Source organism: Euprymna scolopes, chromosome 20, assembly GCF_053919585.1.
Source record: "Euprymna scolopes isolate OS-2025 chromosome 20, ASM5391958v1, whole genome shotgun sequence".
Lineage (NCBI taxonomy): Eukaryota > Metazoa > Mollusca > Cephalopoda > Sepiida > Sepiolidae > Euprymna > Euprymna scolopes.
The window spans coordinates 113,273,575-113,300,675 of record NC_136501.1 but is presented as its reverse complement, the minus strand read 5'-3'; the positions used below and the strand labels follow the sequence as shown (position 1 = coordinate 113,300,675).

The 27,101-nt window shown below is 34.9% G+C and overlaps 2 protein-coding genes across 3 annotated transcripts in view; one reads left to right on the top strand and one right to left on the bottom strand.

Annotated features, from left to right (window-relative positions):
- Nucleotides 1-23,130, bottom strand: part of LOC145241573 (receptor-type tyrosine-protein phosphatase kappa-like) — a 69,608-nt gene extending 46,478 nt beyond the window's left edge. For both annotated transcript variants that reach the window (XM_080104655.1, XM_080104654.1), the window contains exons 1-3: nt 22,999-23,130; nt 12,848-12,991; nt 8,486-8,623 (exon numbers count right to left, since the gene is read on the bottom strand). In XM_080104655.1, coding sequence (XP_079960781.1) covers nt 8,486-8,623; nt 12,848-12,991; nt 22,999-23,080 — 364 coding nt within the window. In that variant the 5' untranslated portion in view covers nt 23,081-23,130. The remainder of the gene's footprint in view (nt 1-8,485; nt 8,624-12,847; nt 12,992-22,998) is intronic.
- The window catches only part of LOC145241574 (uncharacterized), a 91,596-nt gene continuing 87,574 nt past the window's right edge, over nt 23,080-27,101 (top strand). The window contains exon 1 of the mRNA XM_080104656.1: nt 23,080-23,217. The gene's annotated coding sequence lies outside the window, so the exon portion shown is untranslated. The remainder of the gene's footprint in view (nt 23,218-27,101) is intronic.

Sequence of the window (27,101 nt, the reverse complement as noted above, 5' to 3'; positions counted from 1 at the left end):
TGTAATCACATAAATTAATATACGAAAGTATAAATTTATGCGTAAAGTATTTTCTTCAACAGTGCTCAATACATAGGTAGAGCTAGGTAGTAAGTTATATATTTTATAATTTACCGTATATATATGTGTGTGTGTGTGTGTGTGTGTGTGTGTGTGTGTGTGTGTGTGTGTGTGTGTGTGTGTTTATATAGCGAGACAGGGCGAGGGAGAAATAAAAATAGGATAAACCAAGTAATAGGTTCATCAACATTTCATCTTTATTTCGAGACTTCCTGTGGATGAATGAAATAAAGAAAGTAAAACACGAGTACAAAAATTTGAAAATATATTTTTGATGTAATGGAATTGGTTCCATTTCAGAAACGTAAACAGTACAGTCGTTTGAAATTCAAAAAGACAGGGAGATATATATATATATATATATATATATATATATATATATATATATGAATATGTTGAATATGAAAACTAGTGGCTACACATATTCAAATATGTTTCAGTGACCACCCTGCTAGGTAAAATCACATCATCAGACCAAGAATATCTCTGAAAGTATCAGTCAAAAACATTCACCGAAAGTATAAGTCAAATTTACATTTTTTTTTTGCTAGTAAACAATACTACCAATGATATATATATATATATATATATATATATATATATATATATATATATATATATATATTCATAAAGAGACGGATATGTATATATATATATGTATATATAGGGGTGCGCAATATATATATATATATATATATATATATATATATGGTAAAACTGGTAATTAGTAAAAACTTGAAGAGAGTGCTCAATACTACTGTAGAGCAAATATGTGTTTTATTTTTTATTACCGTTTTACGAGGCCTGACGAGGCTGTTGAATCGTCAACATGGTCCAACATCTGAAACATATGTAGCCAAACAGATAAAACGATAATAAAAAACATATATATATATATATATTGCGTACCTCCTGACACAAAAATTTCACGTGGTTTTTGGGTGTCCATAGTCTGTCAAAGACTGAAGAAGCCCCTTATATATATATATATATATATATATATATATATATATATATATATATAGTCATCCACATACAGTACTGTTTCGCTGTTTCACAGCTCATCAGTGCGGCTAGACAGGCAACTACCTCAAGCTAGGATTGAAACCCGACCGTTTGTACGGCAGTTAAACAAGTTCAAATACATTTATAAAAGATACTATAAGCCAATATTCTTTTTAAAGTGCCCAATACCGCGTAGAGCCTGATAAATAAACCGAATGTAAACATTTATAAACTGTACACAAATTACTCTGTTTCCGTGATTTATTGCCCAAATTTACATTTTTTTAATAAAATCCGCATCCTACTCCTGATAAATGTCTATATTTTATTAAATATTATATTAGTGTAGTGAATAAAAGGCAATCAATAATTTCTGCACTATCCAAGAACCAGAAGGTTGCATGCCCGCCAACCGAAAAGGCTGAACTACTTGCCCGATGATTCGACTTAAACTTTACCTTAAAGCCAACAACTCCATCCTAAATTTCCCTGTGCAGACTGAAGCCACACTTGATGATCTGAAAATTATCCTTTTCATGTCTCCGGTATCATAAAAAAAAAACTTGGACACCTCAAAGGTGTGTGGGCCTTAGTTCATCCCTGTTATACTAATCAACATTTAATGCTAGTAAGACTAAGCTGCTCTCATTTAACAATTACAAAACGCCTCTCCAACCACCGATATCAATTACAAATAACACGCTACCTGGGAATTCTTCCTTCAAACTCTTCGGCTTAACATTCACAAGCAATATGAACTGGAGCAAATACGTTGAGGACATTGCAAAGGCTGCTGCAAAGAAGGTGGGTTCCCTCTATCGAGCTAGAAGACAAATCACACCTGAGAGTATCCTGTACCTCTGCAAGGCACCATTCGCTAATCCATGGAATATTGTTGCCACATCTGGTCTGGTGCATCTACCACCAGTCCTTCCCTCTTGGAGAGGATTAAAAAACAAAGAGTTTCAATCTAATGGATCCCACTTTGTCAACAAAGCTCCAACCCCTGCCTCATCGCCGCAATGTTGCATCTCTGTGTCTGTTTTACAAATATTTGAATGGAATATGTTCTGATGAACGTTGCACTTGTGCCCTCTTGACGTACATATCCCTGACAAACCCGCTTAGCAACAAAATCACACCTCTTCACGGAGTTCCCTAAATACCAGAAAGCTTTCGACTCTAATAGTTTTTTTTCTTCGAACAGATAGACTTTGGAATTCCCTTCTTGCTACCCGCTTCCCTTGCTGTACTGATATGCAGAATTTTAAATATAACGTAACCCAACATCTTGTTAATATTTATTAGGCATAGTCCCAAGTGGTAGCCCCGTTTACGTGCAAGTGGCGACATGCCTTGTTTGGAGTAAACGTGAGTAAAAAAAAAAAATCTCAACTTTCAACTAAATATTAGAATCGCAAAAAGATATCACTGGAGTAAATCTCAAATCTTGGCAGAGATCGCATTCCTCTTTCTTCCCCCTTTTATTCCTCCCTTTCTTCTCTTCCCGACAATTCAAAGAGTCGGTCGTTCTACGACCTAATTTAATATCGAGGTGAAATTGTGCCGCCATCTCTAAAGGGAAGAACATCACGTACACCAGCCTGGATTAATCGGAACGTATACTGTATATATTACATATCGGTGATTGGGAAAATATAACGGAATTACGAAGTTGACTCCGCTGTACGCTAGATGTATCAGAATTTTGGGGGAATTTTTGACACCCCTAACAGAAAACTGCGAATAAAATATAACAAAAACTCGTAATTTCTCTTTCTAAAGTGGGTTATTTATTTTCTTTATAGAATATACTTCCAAAATAAACTATTTAAGTTGCTTAAAAAATAATAGAAATATTATTTTTCATTTTTTAAAAAACAGTGTTTACAAAGTGCGTGCGTGCGTGCGTGCGTGCGTGCGTGCGTTCAGGCAGTCGTTTTTTTTTACTTAAAATCAATTGATTTTTACGAGCTGAATATTTTTCAATTTTTAAACTTTAAAAATCTATCAAAATTTTTCTATTTGTTCAATTTTTACGTTTTTTTTTCAGGGTGAATGTGAAATTTTATGCTCTTTCCAATAAACTGAATATAATATTTTAGACAAACGTTGTTTTATGAATTCACCCCCTCCATTTTGAAATGTATATGAGAATTTTAATAATTAATTTTTGTGCACAAGTTTTATATATCACAAATTGAAGATAAAACATCAATAAATAAAATAATCAACTTTAAAACAAAAAAGAACAGTTATGTGCAAATTTACCTGTAAAGTCTAAAGTGTAAATCTTTTTTTTTTTCGATAACCACGTTGTTTTTTTTTCTTTGTTTTTTTTTAAGTGGAAGCTTATTTTTTGTTTAGAATTTTCCAGACAATATTTTTCGGTCAGTGTATATTTTTATATTTAATTTTTGGTTTCCTTTGTTTCGATATAAAAAAAGACGATACCGAATAATGCAGATTTATAGTATAATAAATCAAAAATTCAGGTATTTCTTTGAGATATTAAAAAAAAATATTACATTTACTATGCTCGTTAATCTGTAATCCGTGTAAATCCAAAAATAAAATATACCAGTTTTCACGTATGATAGCATAAAAACGCCAACAGTAAAAAAAGGACGATAAGTTATCTCCCTTTAAAAGTGGAAAATTTGAAGGAATATAATCCCATATCGAGATTACTAACGTTTCTGAATTTGTGTTTTTTTACACTTATAGGCTTCCGTACATAACAAAGTGAGAATCTTAACACCCGGTTTCTTAAATGGACGATAAACTAGTATTATCGATACGACGATTTACCGTGACATGTGGTTGAAAAATCCTTCCATTTAAAAAATACATGGATTATAATACATAAATATGAATAAATTCTCATACAGGAAGATTAAAAGAAAGCATATCTTAGTCATGTGGAACAGGTAAGTGATGTTTTGCCAGTTAAATAAATATCATAAGATTCAACTCGTGTTATTTGTTCGACATTCCGTGAAATTATAAGTGAAGAAATCCAAGGAAAAAATAAATAAAATTGTTTATTTCTCTATTAAAGCTTTTATGATATTAAAATTTGGTCTTTGCTCATTTTATTGAAATAAAATTTACGGGTTTAAATTACATTTCCATATTGTTATAATCTAATAGACGTATAGGTGTCTATTCAAAAAAATGTTTGTTATGGCGACTTGGCCAAAAATTCTGATACACCTAGCTGTACGCATGCGCAGAAAGAAAATAAACTTACGCCCAACGCGATGAGCTTCAGTTTTATACCTGTTTAAGCCATCAGCTATCGGGTTTCATATCGGCACCAAATCCAACAGTTGATATGTCTTATTCCCTGTTGGCTGAGGTATGTCTCTGGTCTTGTGCAGTTCTAGAAAGTCCACTTTCCCAGGCTTTACCTTCTCCCTTTGAGAAAGGGTTAGAATATGTATGAACGTGAGGTCCCCTGACGTACATACACTTGACTAACCCAACAAGCAGCAAAATCTCACCCCGTCACTGTTGAGTCTCATAGATGCCGGGAAGCCTTCTACTCTGATAGTTTCTTCCTTCTGACTGCTAGACTTTGGAATACCCTCCTTGTTTCCTGCTTCCCTGATTGTACTAATCTGCGGAAGTTTAAATCTAATATAAACAGACATTCCGCTTCTCAACTCCCCACAGTCTCCTGTTAGACACGATCCAAAGTGGCAATATGCTTTTTGGGGGTGAAAAAGAGTTAAAAAAAAAAAAAAAAAAAAAAAAACGTTTTTTTGCTCATCGCCAGAGGCGCCTCTACAGGGTAATGCCGTCTGGGCAGCCCAAGCAGTTTTGCAATACAGATTTTTTTTTCTTTTTTTTTTTTTAGTGTGTTGGCTATTCAAATCTCACTTTTCTGACTCTTGTATATCATCATCCGGTTGTGCGAGAGCGGTGACAATGTGCGCTCCGGACGCCCATACACAGCCGTCGTTCATCGCTGGCAAAATTGCATTGAGAATGATGGTGACTATGCCAAAATGTCAATTCTGATATACAACAGGTCCTCCGTTTGATTGGTACCATTAATGACTTGGGAGCTCTTCAATATTTTCAGTTATAAAAAATAGGAGGATTTATCTTTAGAGTCGCCCTTATAATTTCAATACTTGGCAAACTATCTATTTGTTTTTTTTGTTTTTTTTTTTATAAAGGAGTCACCACTTATCAAGGCACAGAGACCACTCGAGAATAAGGGTTAATGAATGTACGATAGTCAAAGGGACAATATCGTCGTAATCATTAGCAGTGTAAATTTGGTGAATTGGATTACTTAAAGAGACAACTCATCAAGAACTTGTTTACATTGGACTTGAACATAAACATATTGTAGTACACTGAAAAGCAGGGAGACGGAATAGAGTTCCACAGGTGTGCGGTTCTAAGAAGAAGCTTTGGTTATGAAATTTACATTTAGGTTAAAGCACAGATAAAGAGTAGAGAAAATTATTGATAGTGGTTTTAGCTAGACGAGTGTTTTTTTGTGGAAGTTTGGATGAGAGTTCATATAGAAACATTGTTTTAATTTGAATAAAATAAAATACGCATGAAATGCGCTTGAAAGCCAAATCACAACGTAATATTAGGAAAATAAACAAATATTTTACTTGATTGAAATTCATCACAAATATATTTCAGAGGTATACTCCATCTTCTTGGACGTTATTCTCGCGTTGCCTACGCACAGTTCAAACATTTCAAAATACAACCGCTAAATACAACGCGTGGCTCTTTACAAACAGACTTCTTTTTCCAACTTTACAACATGGAAAGAAAGAAGAAAAGGAAAAAAAGAAAGAAAACAACACACTGAAGATGGAGTATACCTCTGAAATAAGAGTCCGTTGGGCAGAGAGGATTAAGTAACGTTACTTGTGTTAGTATTTGATGATAGGCTGACGGGTTAGTCAAGAGCGCTGAATGATTGGCAATGCCAACCAGGAGTGCGATATCGTCACATCTGGGCTGGTTGAGGGTTCAGCAGAAAAGAGGGAGAGATAGACAGAACAGAAACTGGCGTGGCTGTGTCGCTCTCTGGTTATTAGGGTCAAAGGGCGATAATTGAATTAGCCTGTGAATTTCAATTCCCACACTATAACAAGAATCCATTAACCTCATTTACATACGTTTGAATATTAAAGCTCTCCATCTCGTTTATACGTTTCTTCATAGCTTTGGATTTTACAATTGTGCGTTTATATTTCGTCATTTGTTCTAACGACAGCATGGAATATCTTTCTTAATCTCAGCTTCTTTTATTCTTTGTCGAATAAATTTGTCGTAATTTTTTTTTTTAATTGACTGAATTTAATTCCAAATTTTCATGTATCTGATTGGTGCAAAAATAATCTCGTTTATATATATATATATATATATATATATATATATATATATATATATATATATATATATATATATAAATGTGAATTTGGGTATATATATATATATATACCCAAATTCACTTGTGATGTTAGGCTGTATAAGGTGTTAACTTTGGTTAAAATCGCATGTTCCTTCTTTCATCGGATTTTTTTCGATTATCGATTATCGATTATCGATACTTATCAGAGCTATTCCGATACATAATCTAGTTGAGAACATTTCCAGACACAGAAAGAACATTTGTGCCAATTTTTTTATAAAAATCGGTCCAGCCATTTTCGAAGCTATAGGGATCGAAATCACAGACAGAGAGACCCATAAAGTTCCTTTTATATAATATAGGATAGATAACGATATTAGGTTGGTGCAAAAAATAATGTCGTTTTTATATATACTTAAACGTCAAAAAGCAACATTATTTTTGCACCAACCTAATATCTCTATCTTTTTAATTCATTACTATACATTGGGTCCAATATAATCGATATAACTATAAAACTCAAATGACCTTGTAACGGGTGTTGTAACCCAACATCCGGTGTACGACTTCCGGTTGCGCATGCGTACATAAACAAATAATCAACGCGACAATAAAACGTATTGTTTAATTATGTACGTTTTCAGCGTCTTAATTGTTTGGGGGGTTTTTTCGCGTTTTAATTATCTAAATAAATAATTGTTAATACTTTCTGCATTTCCTTTTACATCGTTCATTTCTGTATTACGTTAAAATTATTTTAACGCAATTTTCTTACAAATAAATCTGCTTTAACCCGTTGACAACCATAAGAGCATTTTACAACGACGATTTACCCACCGCCTTCATTTTGTTTTTAAATTTATCCTCCATTTTTTAATACACCTTTCTTTAAAAAAAATCATACACTACCAACATAAATAAATAACTACGAAACATGTTTTTTAATTGGCGTTACAAATAAATAATCAACGCGACAATAAAACGTATTGTTTTACTGTGTACGTTTTCAGCGTCCCAATTGTTTTTTGTTTTTGTTTTTTTTCGCGTTTAAATTAAAAGATATATCAAAATTTGAGTTTACCTTTAAGCATCATGGTATCTGTTCATGCACATTTACCTATAAGTATGGCAAACCACTTATAATTCAATGGTTGTAAGTTTTTTTTTCAAAAATAAACAATTATAAACAAAACGACTCAGAAATCTATCTATATTCTTTTTTTCATTTTAATGTACTTTTATAGGAATGTTTCTGTTATGTCACAAAAAACTATTTTCTTTACGTCACAAGTATCACGCTCATACATTAATTCCATAGCTAATATAACATACTGACCAAACGGGTCACGGGTAATTTAGTATAATAATAAATACGAAATCTGCAATCAAAATACCATATATATATATATATATATATATATATATATATATATATATATATATATATTAGTGATTAGACGATTTCAATATTTTTTCCAATTCCGATACAATTACCGATTCGAATTCTTTATAAACCTCTAAATATTTGATTATATAAGTGTTATTTTGTCCCGATTACTGTAAAAACGCATCATAAATGTGCATATATTTTCTTAAACGTAAAAACACACTTGCGAGGGGGAGGGGTGATCTAGAGATTTTATTTTTACTGGAAATTTAAATCAATAAATATTTATTATTTTATTATTACTACAAGCAATGGAAGATTTTTCTTAAACCAAAATCAAATAAAAAAAAAAATAATCAAATGGAATCGATTTTCGCATCGGAAAATAGGCTCAAATTTTTCAGATTCCGATACCGATTTCAATCCCTAAAAGGCTCCGATTTTTCCAATTCCCGATTCCGATTCCAATTAGTAGTCCCTACTCTAATATATATATATATATATATATATATATATATATATATATGTGTGTGTGTGTGTGTGTGTGTGTGTGTGTGTGTGTGTGTGTGTGTGTGTGTGTGTGTGTGTGTGAAGTTGGATGCTATTAAATATAAATATGTTTAACAAGAAAATCTTACTCTGCTGACATCCTGATCCATGCCATTCCTGGTGGCATCTCTGAGATGGACAATTACCATTTTTGTGTTCGCACTTGTCATTGACTGGGCAATGGCAGTGGAAGAAGCAATTCATTCCATATTTATTATCTGGACATTCTGCAAAAAAAAAAAAAAAAAAAAGATAACGAAAAAAAAACAATGAGATTGACGTCATGTGCTTCAGTTGAACTTGAACTAACAGCATTCTTAAAACAGTAGCAAGAACACTCAACGTTGCTCTGGATTTGATGAGGATCACTACTATCTATTTATGCCTATATTTATCTCCATTGAACGGATTATTAACAAACTAGCCTGGGTGCCCGGCGTTGCTCGGGTGGTTGGAGGTGTGTGTTAAGCAAAAAAGAAAAATAATAAATGTGTAGTCGGCAGGCAGGCTCGAACCCGTACCGCGAAGGAGGAAAAGAATGTAAAAAAACGTAATGTCTTTGCCGTTTAAATTAACGCGAGTCAATCGAAAAGAGGGGTGACTTTCGAAAATATCGGCGAAAAAAGCAACCCCTCCCTGTAGAAAAGTGCCCCGTTGAGAGTGAAGGAATTAATGTTTTTAGTCAATTTTTCGATATTTGTCGTCTGTATGGTCGCACTTCAAAACGATATCGATCTCGTGAAAATCTGTCGCCTCTGTCGAAAGTTTTAGGCAGACATACATACATACGTACATACATACATACATACATACATTTAAACAGATAGGTGAGATTTATATTATAGATGATAGAAAAAAATTAAGGGGATCTCTTAAATTAATGTAAAAATGGTTTAAAACTAATTAAATGGCAATGAAAGAATTTTGTTTAATGTAGAAATAATTTTTTTTTAACTTTAATTTTATCAAAGAGGCTCATGACTGAATATTTTTCGATAAACGACAAAAGATATTCGAAATTGAACCAAGAAAGTTTATCTGCTGTAACTTTGTGATTCTATTGATTTTAAATATCGGATAGAAAAAAACTAAAAATATTTAAAAAAAATAAAAACCTACTTATTTCACAAAAAACACTCGTCTTGCTGTAACTACTATCAATAATTTACCCCATTCTTTATTTGTGCCTAAACCTAAACATAGATTCCATGGATAAAACTTTTTTTTTAGAACTGCACGCCTGGGGAACTGTATTCCGTTTGCCGTCTTTCCAGCTGACTACAATTTGGTCGTCTTCAAGTCTAAAGTAAACAAATTCTTGATGAGCCGTCCCTTTAAGTAATCCAGTTAACCAAATCCCCACTACTAACGATTACTACGATATTGTCCCATTGACTACTATACACTCATTAACCTTTATCCTCTAGTGGCCTCCGGGACTTGATAAGCGTTGACTCCTTTGTAATATATATATGTGTGTGTGTGTGTGTGTGTGTGTGTGTGTGTGTGTGTGTGTGTGTTATAAAATAATATAGCTACGCAAAATTTAGGTCAAATCACCTAAGGTTATTACCGTAATCAAATGCATAGATTAGGTAATTAGTTTCGTATAAAATAAATATAAATATATATTTTTTAATTTTACAGTTATCAATATTATCTTATTAAATATATATAGACTAATTATAAATAATAAATTAATAAAATCTGTAATATAAAGCTCACCTGTCTGCTTAATGTACGTATGTTTGTATGTCTGCCTAAAACTTTTCTCCGTGGCATCAAAACAGGTCGAAACCGTAACCGTCTGGAAGGTCGATGTTTGGTCGAATAATATGTGAAAATTAGAAACAACGGTCAATTATTTCCAATAGAAATAGACGTTCGCAATGAGGAAAGGTAGCAAAAAATCGTTCCTTCATGACAGTTTAGCCAAACACGCATGCGCAAAAAACGTTCTTTCTTGAATTAGATTAATTATTAAAAAAAGACGTAATTTCGCTCAAGCGATCATAGATTAGTGGTTATAGTGGCAGACTCGTTATCCTAAGATTGCACCTTTGATCCGAGATATCGGACATATTGTTGGGGTTTTTTTTCTTTTCGATTTTTAAAGTTTTAATATTGAAATAGGGTTCTTTATGCCACTTTTTTGTTGTTGGTTTTTTCCATAACGGTCGCTGTTTTTTATTTATTTTTTTTTTTCGATTTAAAAAAAAAATTAACATTTAAACAAGGTTATTAATACCATTTCTTTTTTCGTTCGCTTAGTCTTTATTTTGCATCACGTTCGCTGGGTTTTTTTTGTTTTTGTTTTTGTTTTTCCGATTTTAAAAACGTTACAACATTTAAACAGGGTTATTACGTTCGCTTATTCTTTATTTTCCATTTTTTTTCGATTTACCCCCCCCCCACACACACACACATACACCTCACCACACCAATGCAACGCCGAATAGCCTCGCTAGTATTAAATAAAATATGTTTTATTAATGTATATCAAAATGAATACAATTTATTAATACGGGAATTTAAATTCGGTGACTCTACTTTAAAATTCAAAGATGGCGTAATATAATGAAAATGTAACTGCAACTTCTCTCCCAATTTTCGGATATTGTAATCATACTCAGATGCTTTTATTTTCTTTTAAAATTGATAAGTGCTTTTTCTTCTGATGAGTTAAGGGCGAAATAAATTCAAGAATTGACATAATAAGTAAATGAACGATTTTGCGCTACGAAACAGGTGCTGTCAAAAACTGTGCATGTCGGCTAACTTAAAGAACTAAACGGTAAGATGGTCAACATCTTTAAATTTAGAATTTAGACTTTTGTCATTTATTTGTGATATTCTCTGTAGTTACATCGAGATTCATAAGTTAAAGGAGTGGTATAAATAAAACGTGATATATAATTGAATAAACATATTTTCTTCATAAATATATATTTGTGTGTGCATTTATTTCAGGTTAATAATATCTACAAAAAAACAACATTAAATTTCAACGAGGTTGTTAATAGTGCTCAATCAAAAGAGTAAGATATTATTTTATTCAATTTAGGCATAAAAATAAATTGTCATAAGTCGCTACAATAAATCTATTGTTTCAGTTTTAAAAGACATCGTAAGGCGAAAATATTGCTCTGTTCTTACTCGAGGTCAGTTCTTTTGATGAAAACAAAAATTAAAATATGGTATTTTGTCACCTGATGATATCTTTTAAGATTGAAACATTTAATTCATTGTAGCGACTTATGAAATTTTGTTTACCCAAATTGAATAAATATTATATATATATATATATATATATATATATATATATATATATATATATATATATACAGCTTTTAAGACTTTACAGGACCGGTCGCCACAGTCGATTGAAAATTTCTTGGGGCGACTAAAAGCCGTAAATCACTCGCCCGCCAGACGATAAAATTTCTTTAAATAAAGAAACGGAAAAAAACTCATTTATTTTACGACCCTCAAAGATGTGGTGACTTAGAATGGCCTATGTCTCATCATTTGTGAATTCTTTCATCTCTAGCTATGAAACCGTTAGAATATCGTGTTGAAAAAAAGAGTGGTCACGACAACAAGAGGCCAAATTTACACATTCGGCGTGTAGTCAAAATATCGCCTTCATTTAGCTCTCTGATTTTGAAATTCATTTGGAAAAAAATTCTTCGACGCTACAACTACATACACTTCATGCTTACAAAAGTAAAGACGAACATTTGAAAGAGGAAAAAAAACGTATCGTTCCGTCAAGCATCCGAAGAAATGATTCTTATTTCTATGGAACAATGATATGAATGATGCTACATAAAGAAACTTGTGTTGCATTTTAATGTTTTGTTGAATATTTACTGAAATGTTTGTAATAATAAAATAGTTAATTTACAAGAGTTAAACAAACCATTTTCTTGTTAGATTATACACACGGTAATTTCTTGAATTGTTGTAAAATTATTTACTATTATTGACTGAAACAAAGATATAAAGTCGGACGAGTAAAGATATTTTGGGGCGAGTAAATTTTCCCTCACACACTATATATATATATATATATATATATATATATATATATATATATATATATATATATATATCACGTTTAAATCAAGATAAGATGCCTGCACAATTTTACCGTAAAGACTCATCAGATTCAATGCCGTAACTAATACATAAGTGTTTAAATATATTACTTATCTAATAGCTAAATGATATGGTTTCGATTCTTGCTGATGGCGCTTAAGACATATATCTTCTTAAAACTTTTTTAAATCACTACTAGATATTAGGCACAATATGATAATTAATAGGAAACTGGCTCTATAATAATATATACGGAATATGTATAAATAAAAAAAGAAATTCATATTTAAGTGTATTTTACGATTGACAAACGCCGGACCGGCGTGCTAGTATTTGTGTAAAACCGTTACTTTCTTGGCAGCCTGGTGGCATCGTCCATCCGATTTCACATTCCAGATCTATGCATCCTTTCTCACCACAAACATCGTCTCCGCCTCGACAATGGCATTCGTTGTTGCAGCTGGCACCAAACCATCCACGGGGACATTTTTGACCTGGGGTACAAAAAGAAGAAAAAGAAGAGGAAAATAAGAAGGAACCATTTTCACCGATCATGTTGTATCACGTGGCATTCATTAACCTTTATCCTTGAGGTGCCTCAAAGCCATGATAAATTGTGACTCTAGAACAAAAAAAAAAACAAAGTAGAAGAACATACAACAGTAATAAGGAAAGGAGAAAGACGGAATAGAAAAAAGAATAAGAGCAAGAAAAAGAAAAAGAAGAAATAGGAGAAGTAAGAGAGGAAGGAGAGGAGGACCAGAAGAAGAAGAAAAAGAAGAAGAAGAAGAAGAAGAAGAAGAAGAAAAGAATTTGTATAAGAGCCAGGTAGATCCTAAAATGATAGAATCTTGACAGAGTTAAAAACCGGCGTCTAAACTTATGAGATGATACCCTTTCTTCCCCCTGCAACCTCTTTCCCAGAAGAAGAGACGTTGCGAGCCTGTCTCTGCTCTATCGCTATTTTCATGACAAGTGTTTCGACTGAACTCCAACCTATGATCCCCCTTGCTAAACTTTCACAAAAAACACTCTATTAGCTACAACCACTGTCAACGATTTTCCCCACTCTCTATCTGTGTTTTTTTATCAGAATACCAAACGTAGAGAGCCATGAAAGCACCTGGGTGTGGCAAAAAAAGGCACATGGGTGTGGCAAAAAAAGGCACATGGGTGTGGCAAAGAAAAAGGCACATGGGTGTGGCAAAAAAGGCACCTGGGTGTGGTAAAAAAGGCACATGGGTGTGGCAAAAAAAGGCACATGGGTGTTGGCAAAAAAGGCACATGGGTGTGGCAAAGAAAAAGGCACATGGGGGTGGTAAAAAAGGCACATGGGTGTGGCAAAGAAAAAGGCACATGGGTGTGGCAAAAAAAGGCACATGGGTGTGGCAAAAAAGGCACATGGGTGTGGCAAAAAAAGGCATATGGGTGTGGCAAAAAAGGCACATGGGTGTGGCAAAAAAGGCACATGGGTGTGGTAAAGAAAAAAGCACATGGGTGTGGCAAAAAAGGCACATGGGTGTGGCAAAGAAAAAGGCACATGGACACATAAACAAAATCCTTACGGACAACAGCACAGAACAACGCAATTAGAACCAACCACATTAAAGCTAACATAGATAAAACACAATAAAACAGTAAATGAAAGCAACGAAACATTAAACTATATAATAAATGAATGCAGCAAACTAGCATATTCTTTAGAGATGGTAAGGATAGGTATGGCTGCATGTGGAAGGTAATGTATTTTGAAGTATGCAGACGACTACACCTCGAACATGCTGATAAATGGTTCAAATACAAGCCAGAGATAGTGCAGGAAAACGAAAACTACAAAATCCTTTGGAACATGGAGATACAAACAGATAAACCTGTCCAAGCAAAAAGATTATAAAATAATTAACAAGAAGGAAAAACCCGCCAAACCGTAGATTTTGCCGTCCCAGTCGACCACAGGGTGGGGATCAAAGGGATAGAAAAACGAAAAAAAAATGCGGAACTCTCAAGAGAACTGAAAGAAATGTGGAACATGAAGAAAAGCAATGTAATACCAATAATTGTAGGAGCACTAGGAACAGCCCTAAAGATTAGATTGGAATTCCATGGGAAGGCTGAGATTATGCAATGAGCGGTAATGCTTAAAACAGCTGAAATCTTAAGGAAAACCCTTGAGTGCAGAAACTAGTCTACGTGGTTGACAAATCCTAATTGGGCATATATAAACTTTACAGAAATGAAACCAAAAAGCGCAATCAAGAGAGCTGAAACACTAAATGTGAAAATTGCCCATCCCCTCTCTTTCATTTACCCCTCCTTCCCTCACAAAAAATAAACTGGCGAAGGGTTAATAAGGATGGAAAGACAGAGGAGAGAACGCACTAACCAGGCCTCCACTGGATAAGTGCAAAAAGACTGGGACCTTGGGGAGGTTAATTGCCACTCAAATTTCAGTGAAGACCAATGGCTGTTACCAACGAGATATCAATGGTAAACGGCAGTCGCGATAACGGAAATTAATTTGCAAATGATATCGAAAGAGGTGGAGAGTACTGAAAGACGTGTCGTCACTCAAACTCCACGGAACGCCACCGGTAGTTCTCAAAGAGAATTCTTTGATGATAGCCTATGTTAGAACTCCTAGCGAGTAGTAGTAGTAGTAGTAGTAGTAGTAGTAGTAGTAGTAATAATAATAATAATAATAATAATAATAATAACAACAACAACAAGAAGAAGAAGAAGAAGAAGAAGAAGAAGAAGAAGAAGAAGAAGAATGAACGTGTAATTTATAAATATCTAGGGATCCTGGAATCCTAGAAGCATACACCAACAAATCAATAGATAGAAGTGAAAGAAATTGTAAAAAAAAAAAAAAAAAAAAAAAAAAAAAAAAGAAAGTAGAATACATAAGAAGAAAGTTCCTCGAAATAAAATTATATAGGAGGGGCCTAATAAATGTAATACATACGTGGGAACCCTTCATAAACTGGACAAGAACAAAGAACTCGGACACCTAGAATAAAGAACCAGAAAACGACTAGGACTATGACAGCAGCATATTCTTTTCATTGTTTTGACTCTCGAGTATATATCCGACAGTTAATCAACAAGAACCACATCACTCTATATAAAAGCATATAAGATATCAACAGATACACACTCGAGAGTCAAAACAATGAAAAAAATATGCTGTTGTCCTAGCTCTACAAATTGTTAAGATTATTGTGCATTATTTTGATTATTCTGACTACAAAAAGAAAAGTGACGCCATTTTTAAGAGGTTAACAAAATTTGGAAGAGGTTCAGGATTAGAGTTAGGATTAGGGTTAGGGTTAGGGGTGGTATAAATCATTGTTTTGTTTTTTTTATTATGAGCAGTTAAGATTTAGATAAGAACATTGTAATTTCACTTGTTGGTTTTCTTACTGCAAGCAAAATTGAACACAGAATTATATGGTTTGTCGCAAACTTTGTGATATTTACATATTTGTGTGGTTAGGACTAACATATTTGTGAGGTTGGCTCTTACTAAATACCACTTAACCTTTGACCTTAGTATTCTTAGATTTCACATGAATGTGACATGGATACATCATGTCGACTTATTTTTAATTTTCGCATTCACTGTTGCTACGTGTTGCAGATATTTGATTACATAAATCCTGAGTTGATATTACACTCGTCCAGACTTGAAATAAATATTTTTCTTTTTTTTGGGGGGGGGGGTACAAGAATTTTTTTTGGTCCCCCGACAAAAGAAGGGTAGACCTGTAAATTCATTCTGTTTCGGTCCCCCAACAAAAGGAGGGTGAACCTGTAACTTTACCCTTGTCCATTCGTCCGTTCGTCTGTTCGTCTGTCCGCACTTTTCTCAATAACTACGCTTTGCAATTTTTGGAATTTTTGCACAAACAATAAACATGATATGAATAAAAAAGTAACAGAATAGATTTTCCGGGAAAGCTCCGGTTGACCCCCCCCGGGATGCTTTACGGGTTAAAATGACTAAAATTAACACTTTTGTGCTCATTAAAAAAAAATTAATGTCTTGAATTTTTATAAAACTTTCTGAAAAGTTGTAACTGATTTCTATATAATTTTGTTTATGTATACTTCGTGATAACTCTTAGGTGTGCCCCAGGGGCTCTTTTAGGGCAAATAAAAACACTCCATTTTTGGGACTATTTGACCATATTTGTCCAAATTTTTCTGTGTATGTCTATTTAGCAGTTTTGCATGGTGCTGAACTCAAATTTAAATATGTTAAGACCTTGGGTACTTTTGGGGCTAAATAGGGTGGGGGACATGGAAAATAATGGATATCGTCATTTCTTTTTTTGCATGGTGTAGAACTCAAATTTAAATATGTTAAGACCTTGGGTACTTTTGGGGCTAAATAGGGTGGGGGACATGGAAAATAATGGATATCGTGATTTCTTTTTTTGCATGGTGTAGAACTCAAATTTAAATATGTTAAGGCCTTGGGGGCTTTTGGGGCTAAATGGGGGGGGGCAAATGATGGACTTAGACATTTCTTTTTTTTTTTTTTTTTTGCATGGTGCAGAACTCAAATTTACATATGCTAATGCCTAAAACTGCACCGTTTGTTCATTTCCACCAGAAGTTGACTCCCCTGGGGACTCTTGGGGCTAAATGGGGTTGGGTGCTGAACTTAGTCATTTTTTAATGCCTCGTTCACTGTGCACTCACGGGGACCATGAATGCTTCACTTGTTTTTTATGCTAATCTGAAAAATAATAATTATTGATAACATATTCAATGAATCTCACACTTCAAAACGAAAAAAAAAAATTATTTTTTAAATAAGCAAATTCAAATTTCGGATTTCAATCTTCGATATCGAAGGCACCCTGTGAGCTTCTTTTTTTTTCTACACTCATTCAACAAAATGAGTGTGTGCATAATGGATCGCTTGGACTTTAGGGGGTCGAAAAAGGGACAAATGAGGAAGGGAGAATATGAAGTCACCAAAAATATATTCATACAACGAGTATAAAAAAATTTACATCTATATAAAATACATTCTTTACTTGTTAATCAGTGAAGATTCTATATTGATTTGATAATTACCTGAGTTTTGATAGATTTTTAAAGACTTATTAATCGGTGAAGATTTTATATTAATTTAATAGTTACCTGATTTTTGGTAGATTTTTAAAGATTTATTAATCGGTGAAGATTTTATATTGATTTGATAATTACTTGATTTTTGGTAGATTTTTAAAGACTTATTAATCGGTGAAGATTTTATATTAATTTAATAGTTACCTGATTTTTGGTAGATTTTTAAAGACTTATTAATCGGTGAAGATTTTATATTGATTTGATAATTACCTGATTTTTGGTAGATTTTTAAAGACTTATTAATCGGTGAAGATTTTATATTGATTTGATAATTACCTGATTTTTGGTAGATTTTTAAAGACTTATTAATCGGTGAAGATTTTATATTGATTTGATAGTTACCTGATTTTTGGTAGATTTTTAAAGACTTATTAATCGGTGAAGATTTTATATTGATTTGATAATTACTTGATTTTTGGTAGATTTTTAAAGACTTATTAATCGGTGAAGATTTTATATTGATTTGATAATTACCTTATTTTTGGTAGATTTTTAAAGACTGACTGTTATGAAAATCCAAAAGCTCCATAAATTTGGCGGTCAATAGTAATAAGAATGATTAAACAAGGTGGTGATAAAGGCAAAATATGTAAACATTAAAATATTTGTTCGATAATTAAAGTAGATTAATAGAAAAAATGCAAAACTACTTGGGTAATGTATAAAAAAAATCTTATCAATTCAGAAAGGAAAAATAATTCGAAGTTTCCAGACTTTTTGTACAGGTATTTAAAATTTGTCGCTGACTCTTGAAAATTCAGTATGTTTATTGCTATACATCTTACGGGGTTACCTGATCATTTTTTATGATTTAAGGTTCAAATGAATAGTTACAGCAAGAATTAGAATACATCCTACTAAAGTCTGATTGCCACAGCTGATGAATTCTAAAAATACAATCTCGACGCGAGGACAATTTAGAAGACCGATATGCAATAAAAATCTGTTTCAAATTTGTAAAAACTACCACGGAAACGTATGGAACACTTCAGAATGCTTTTGGACCATCTTGTATGAATCGAGCATCAGATTTGGAGTGGCATAAGAGATTCAAGGAAGGCAGGGAGTCTGTGAGGAATTATGGAGGGTGTAGTGGAGTAAGAAAGTCAGAAGACCAAAGTTGATTGGCCAAATAAAGAATTTCATGGATAAGAACCGTCGTGTGTCTATAGAGACAATAAGTGCACAGTTTGATGTCAGTGTGGGAACTGTACACACTATTATTTGCGGGGAACTGAAGATGCGGAAGATTTCTGCGAAATTTATCCCAAGAGTGCTTAGAGAATATCACAGACTATTTGATTATAGTAGGCATTAAGACAGTTCCTCAGCCTCCCTACAGTCCAGACCTTGCTCCCTGTCACTTTTGGTAATTCCCTAAGCTCAAGGAAAACTTTAGAAACTGTCGTCATAAGACAATTAAAGAGATGAAAGAGGCTGTGACGAGTGTTCTTGACACGCTCACACAAGAGGGCTTCCATGAGGTCTTTCAGAAGTTATTGAAACGATACACAGAAGAGACGTTGCAAGCATATCCTTTTTTTATCGTTATTTCCATGGCAGGTGCTCGTCTGAACTCCAATCTCTGGTCCCCCCTCGCCAATCTTTCACAAAAAACACCCGTCTAACTTAATCCACTGTGAAAAATTTCCCCCACTCTATATCTGTGCCTAAATCAAAACGCGGATTCCATGAACAAAGCTTCTTTCTTAGAACTGCACGCCTGTGGAACTCTGTTCCGTCTGCCTGCTTCCCTCCGGACTACAACTTGGTTGTCTTCAAGTCCAATGTTAACAAATTCCTAATGAACCGCCCCCTTAAGTAAACATATCAGCAAATCTCCTCACTAACGTAATGTACTTGCAATAACCCTTATCCCTGAGTGGCTTCCGGGCCTTGATAAGTGGTGATCACTGTGTAAAAAAAAAAAAGAAAAAAAAAGAAATAATATAAAAATTATTGTGGATTCATGAAAACAAATCAATTCAGCGATTGCAGAAAGTTAATTGACTTACTGGCAAATGATTTTTTCACAACGACAGATTTATATATATAATATATATATATATATATATATATATAAAATATATATAAAATATAGTACTCTTGAAAAAGCCCGCACTAAACGGGCAAAACATCGTCGAGTTTTTAGGTCTTTCCCCCTCCGCTGTAATAATATCGTTGGATTTTGAACCCTATTTGAAGAATATATATATGTGTGTGTGTGTGTGTGTGTGTGTGTGTGTGTGTGTGCGCACATATATATGTGTATGCGTGTATATATACACACACACACATATTTTTTATATACATGCATATAATGGTTGTATCGATTAGTTTGCTAGACGTAAATCCAATGAAACCCACGTGTTTATTAAAGAGTGCTCAATGCAAGACAGAACTGGTATATAGTTTGTTTATTATTCAACCATTATTAGTTACATATGTGCATACATGTTTCAGTGGAATTATAACATTTCATCAGACAAAAAATGAATCGATTCTTTTTGTCTGGTGAAGTGTTATCCTTGAATTATGATTCCACTGAAACATGTGCGAACATATGTAACCAATTATCTTTGTATAATAAACAAACTATATATATATATATATATATATACAGCATAATCACGTTGACACACCGGTTCTCGTCAGATCACCGAAGTTAAGCAACGTTGAGCCTGGTTAGTACAATTTGGGAATTTTAGGCGCTGTATTTTATGTGCTCTCCGCTTATCTCGGCATTTGTTTCTGGTTGTTCTGTTCACACACTTCACTTGCCACTGATATTTCACAATGTCGACTCAGGAGAGGTGTGGTTGGAGACTGCGCACCTCCTACCACAAAAATTTCACTCGCAGGCACCCCTACATGGGTATCCATAGCCTGTCAAAGACTGATTATATATATATATATATATATATATATATATATATATATATATTTATATATATATATATATATATTAGTGTTGAGACGATTATCAATTTATCAATATCGAGAATCGAAAAAATCGGAACTTTTGAGGTATCAGAATCGGTATTGGAATCGGTATCGGAATCGAAAAAATGTGTGCCTAATTTCCGATGTCAAAAACAATTCCTTTACATGTGTTGTTTTTATAAACTTATTTTTCTATTGCTTATATTAATGATAAAATGATGACTGATTATTAGATTTAAACTATCAGTAAAACTGAAATTTATATATTTTAACACTTGGCCTTCGGGCCGGGATCAAAGTGTAGTATCTGTTCCGGCAGATGCTGCAAGCTATGACTAGCTATGACTAGCAAAGACCAGATGTGGGGGCGACCCCACATGCCTGACCTTTAACCAACTCCCATTTCCCACCTCTCGGGAGCTGGTCCCCTTTTTCCCTTCCCCCTCCCTTCACTCCTCACATTAAAAATTGGCCTTGTGCCTAATTTGCTCGGTGGGGGAGCAAATAAATACCATCTGTTCCGGCAGATGCTGCACTTAAGATAATTTGTACCAGTCAATGGAGGGGAAACCCTCTATACTGGGACAATTATTATTTTTGGTAACCAGAGTGCCCCCTTTTTGCCTACTTTTAGGGGAGCTGGTTTTTACCTCACATTAAAAACGGCCTTGTGCCTAATTTGCTCAGTGGGGGAGCAAATAAATACCATCTGTTCCGGCAGATACTGCAAGCTATGACTAGCTATGACTAGCTATGACTAGCAAAGACCAGATGTGGGGGCAACACCACATGCCTGACCATTAACCAGCTCCCATTTCCCACCTCTCGGGAGCTGGTCCCCTTTGTCCCTTCCCCCTCCCTTCACTCCTCACATTAAAAATCGGCCTTGTGCCTAATTTGCTCGGTATGGGGAGCAAATAAATACCATCTGTTCCGGCAGATACTGCAAGCTATGACTAGCAAAGACCAGATGTGGGGGCAACCCCACATGCCTGACCTTTAACCAGCTCCCATTTCCCACCTCTCGGGAGCTGGTCCCCTTTTCCCTTCCCCCTCCCTTCACTCCTCACATTAAAAATTGGCCTTGTGCCTAATTTGCTCGGTGGGGGAGCAAATAAATACCATCTGTTCCGGCAGATACTGCAAGCTATGACTAGCTATGACTAGCAAAGACCAGATGTGGGGGCAACCCCACATGCCTGACCTTTAACCAGCTCCCATTTCCCACCTCTCGGGAGCTGGTCCCCTTTTCCCTTCCCCCTCCCTTCACTCCTCACATTAAAAGATTGGCCTTGTGCCTAATTTGCTCGGTGGGGGAGCAAATAAATACCATCTGTTCTGCAGATGCTTCACTGAAGATAATTTGTACCTGTCAATGGAGGGGAAACCCTCTATACTGGGACAATTATTATTTTTGGTAACCAGAGTGCCTACTTTTAGGGGAGCTGGTTTTTACCCCTCATTAAAAATGACCTTGTGCCTAATTTGCTTCGGTGGGAAAGCAAATAAATACAATAAATGTAATTTTTTTTTGACGGTTTTTTTTTTTTTTTTTTACATAGGCATCACCACATTATCAAGGCCAAGAGGCCACTCAAGGATAAGGGTTAAAGAGTGCACAGTAGAAATTGGACAATATAGTAATCATTAGTAATGAAAATTTGGTAAATTTGATAACTTATATGGAACGGCTCATCAAGAACTTATTTACGTTAGGCTTGAACACAACCATATTGTAGTCAGCCGGAAAGCAGGAAAACGGAAGAATTCCACAGGCGTGCAGTTCTAAGAAAGAAGCTTTGTTCATGGAATCTACGTTTAGGTTTAGGCACAGATAAAGAGTGGGGGGAATTATTGATAGTGTTTACAGCTAGACGAGTGTTTCTTGTGAAAGTTTGGCGGTGGGGGACCATAGATTGAAGCTCAGTCGAACACTTTCCATGAAAATAACGATACATCAGAGACAAACTCGCAACATCTCTTCTGTGAGATAGAGGTTGCAAGGAAGAGAAAAGGACATCTCCTACGAGGCTACGAAGTCTATTTTGAACTCTATCGTTTGCGAAAATATAGGCACATATTACTTGGGGTTTTATGGTAATAAAAAAAACTTTAAAGCAAACATTTTAAAAGAATCGGTAATTGTATCGGAATCGGAAATTTAGAACAGTATCGGTAATTGTATCGGAATCAGGAAAAATATTTTTATCATCCCATCACTAATGTGTGTGTGTGTGTGTGTGTGTGTGTGTGTGTGTGTGTGTGTGTGTGTGTGTGTGTGTGTGTGTGTGAAGAACATCCGAGGATAGATAGCGCTTGCACTGGTTACGCCTCTAGTTGAGCTTCGAAAGGCGGTGGGATGAGCCTGCGCCTTCGATACAACATGGTACACCACAACAAACGCATGCGCACTTACCTGTCGCCCGACGCACCCCGTAGATGATCAACACGCAGGAAAAAACACGCAGAAAACAAAAAATGTGCCAATATGTCTTCATGACAAGTCATGCAGAAGACTATCACTTTTAGCAAGTACTCCTCTTCAATTTGTTATGGAGGTTGAAACGTTCAAGTCCGGACCCAAGTTTAATGGTGAATCATGTTTTGTTTTTCGATATAACCATTCCACTTTGACGTAAGTACTTCTTTACTGTTTCAATATATGTTTGTTGTTGCTGCTGCTAACGCCGCTCGGAATAATAATAGTTGTTAAGGCGCCGGCGGCAACGGTCACTTACTGGTCAGGTTGCGTCCTGCGTGCGAACAGTGCTAAATTAATGGCTAATCGTGAAAGTGAGAGAGGAGGGGGGTATTTTCTTTTTATAATAATGGGTCACCGCTTATTAAGGCCCAGAGGCCACTCGGGGATAAAGGTTACAAAGATAATTAGTTGGACGATTAATAACGCCATTTGAGGACTACAAAAGACTAAATTATTTAGCCCGTTAAAACAAACAAAAGTTATAGGGCGTTGACTCAAAATTAGTATTTTACGTCAAATTGATGATTGAATATGATAAAATGAGTGGTTTTTGTTTTTTTTAATAATTAAATACTAATCTAATATATAAACGGCTATATGTCTGTCTGTCTGGCTATCTATCTGTCTGTCTCCATATTTTCAAACTCTATCTCCTTCGAGCGACGCTAGGGGGGGGGGGGCTCAAATAATTAGATTTTTTGTAGACCATTCTTTTATGGATCTTTAGCCGGTTAAAATTGTTTTTAAGGGGTCAAAAATGGTTTTTAAGGGGTCAAAAATGTTTTTAATGGGTCAAAATGAATTTTAATGGGGTCAAAATTGTTTTTAAGGGGTCAAAAATGTTTTTAAGGGGTCAAAATGGCTTTTAAGGGGGTCAAAAATGTTTTTAATGGGTCCAAAATGGTTAAAAATTGAAACAATCGTTAAACATTTTGTACATTCATCTTGGTTTATTTTTGATTTTTAATTTTCAATCAGTTCATATGCGTGCCACGTTAATGAAGTAGTAACGTCAGCAGCTTTGCGTGCTACAGTTTCGTGTTCGATTCTAGCTTATGGCGCCTAAATACTTTTTTTTTTTTTTAACTTTTAATATCACGATTCTATAATAATATATACGAAATCTGGACAAATAAAAATATCACATTTAAGCGAATTTCACGTTCGGGCAAAGCTGCCCCCCCCCCTCCTCCGCTAATCTCTATTAGTCCATATTAATCCCTAACTGTGTGTCGATTAGATACCATAACGGTTAATTCGCTGCACCTTATCATAACAAACGTCCATATGAAATTCCAGCCAGATTGGCCTATTTTATTTCCTTTCAAGCTGATTGAGCGCCGGTTTAACTTATTACGCTCTCTCCATTATCGAAATTGATGCTTTGAACGCCCGCATTAAAGTGCGTGACTTTTTACCAGGTGTCCTACTCGCTGTTAGGTGGGATATTTTGACCTTATCTCTATCTCTATGTGTACAATTAGATAAAAGGAACGTGTGCGCGCGTGTGTGTGTGTGTGTGTGTGTGTGTCCGTTCCCCATGGACTCGAAAACGGCTGGATCGATTTTTTTTTTTCACACGATGATACTTTATTTAAACTTGATGTTTTAATATGGTTATATGTGTGCTTAATTTTTAATTAAATATTAATCACTATTAATCAATATTAATCCTTAACGGTGCATCAAACAGATAACCATAATGGTTAATTCGCTGCACCTTGTCATAACAAATGCCCATACAAAATTGCGGCCAGATTGGTCTCTTAGTTTTTTATTATTATTATTAGTAGTAGTAGTAGTAGTAGTAGTAGTAGTAGTAGTAGTAGTAGTAGTAGTAGTAAAATCAGCCATTCTATAATAAAGAGTAATGTGTATGTATTTCTAAAAAAAAACTGCAGTTGTTTATAAGTGTTAGCCACGGACGGGAAGGATGAGGTTGTCATCTAATCTCTCACGCTTTAATAAATATCGTACATTTAAAAAAAAAATGTAAATACGTCTTGTTCAAAGATAACGATTAAAAAACATGACATTTTTCTAGTTCTGAACGAAACTATTTTAAACGATGGGAGGTGGGGGGGAGGGCTAGAAAACATATAGCAAGTCAGACAACCTCCGCCGCTTGAAATGAATTTGGAAATAAATCTTCCAGTCTAAATAAAAAGTGAACGATGGGTATTTTTTCTTTGGATCATTAGAAATGATTATATTTAAAAAAAAAAAAATAAATAAATTGCTCACGTGATTCTATGGCTAAATATGGATAGTTTAGCAATATATCTCTGCTATTGTAAAGGAACTTTGTGTGTGTGCCTGTGTGTCTGTGAGTTCGTTTCCTATGGACTCAAAAACGGATGGGCCGATTTTTATGAAATTTGACGCGAAGGTACTTTATATAAGTGGCAATGTTCTTAGATAGGTTTTGTATCGAAATGGGTTCGATAAGTATCGACAATCGAAATAATTATCATTTTAAAATCAGCCATTCTATAATAAGGACCAATGCGTATGTAGTTCTCAAAAAATATGCAGTTGTTTATAAGTGTTAGCCACGGACGGGAAGAATGAGACTTGACATCTTATCTTTGACGCTAAAAAAAATATCGTATTTTTTAAATAAAAATAAATATAAATTCGTCCTGTTCAAAGCTAATGAGTAAAAATCATACCTTTCTCTATTCTTGAACGAAACTATTTTAAACGATGGGAGGAGGGGGCTAGAAAACATAGCAACATACAAATATCTGTGTGTGAGGTCGCCAAGCTTATCAAGAACCTAGATTCCAGTAAAGCAACTGGCCCTGACGGCATTCCAATCATTGTGCTGAAAAAGCTTCAACCAGAACTTGCCCCCATACTTACAAAACTCTTTAAACGTTGCCTTAAAGAGAAGTGCTTCCAAACACCCTGGAAAACCTCATCAGTATGCTCTGTATTTAATAATTCAGGTGAAAAGTCATCTCCCTCTCAGTACAGACCAATAAGTCTCCTGTGTGTCATGAGTAAGTTGCTGGAATCCATATTAAATAGAGAAGTAGTCAACCACATCAACAGAAATAACCTTCTTAGTGACATGCAATATGGTTTCCGCTCTACCAGATCTACAGTAGATGTGCTAACGGTTATATCTCATAGGATTAGCGAATCTCTTGACAAAGGCTTCCTCTCTAGGGCAATTGCTCTTGACATATCAAAGGCCTTCGATAAGGTATGGCATAAGGGCCTACTTCTCAAGATTTCCAGCTACGGTATAACTGGAAATGTTTTCTCAATCATTAAATCATTTCTTTGATAGGCTCATAAGAGTAGTAGTTGATGGGCAGAAATCAGAGACCCTCAATATCAATGCTGGAGTCTCTCAGGGGTCCATCCTGGGCCCAACTCTCTTCCTGATATACATCAATGATCTCCCAAAATACATACTTAAATCACTCGTTGACATCTATGCTGATGACACGACCATCTATGGCAACACATCGAAGGCTGTAAATGACAAAGTTCTCTCTGATTCTCTCTCTCCTCTGATCTTGAGCGCGTGGTACAGTGGGGAAGGAGGTGGCTGATTACTTTTAATGCATCTAAAACCAAACTCCTATCTTTACATCATCAACGCACTGATCCCCATCTGGCATCAATTTTGATGGATGGCTCTCATCTGGGTGAGGCCCTGTGTTTTGACAAGCTTCAGGGTTTGACCTTTACTCCTGATCTGAAATGGAACACGTACATCAAGTCTATTGCCAAGGTCGCTGGAAAGATGGTGGGATCCTTCTACCGCTCCAGAAGATATCTCACTACTGATGCAATTCTCTATCTATATAAAAGCCAAGTACGTCCAAGGATGGAATACTGTTGCCATATCTGGGCAGGAGCTGCTAAAAACAGCATATCCTGTCTTGACAGAGTACAAAATAGACTTCGTGGCCTAGTGGGGGATGCCCTTTTCTCTCCCGTGCAACCTCTCTCCCACAGGAATGACGTTGCGAGCCTGTCTTTGTTTTATCGTTACTACCATGGCAAGTGCTCGTCTGAGC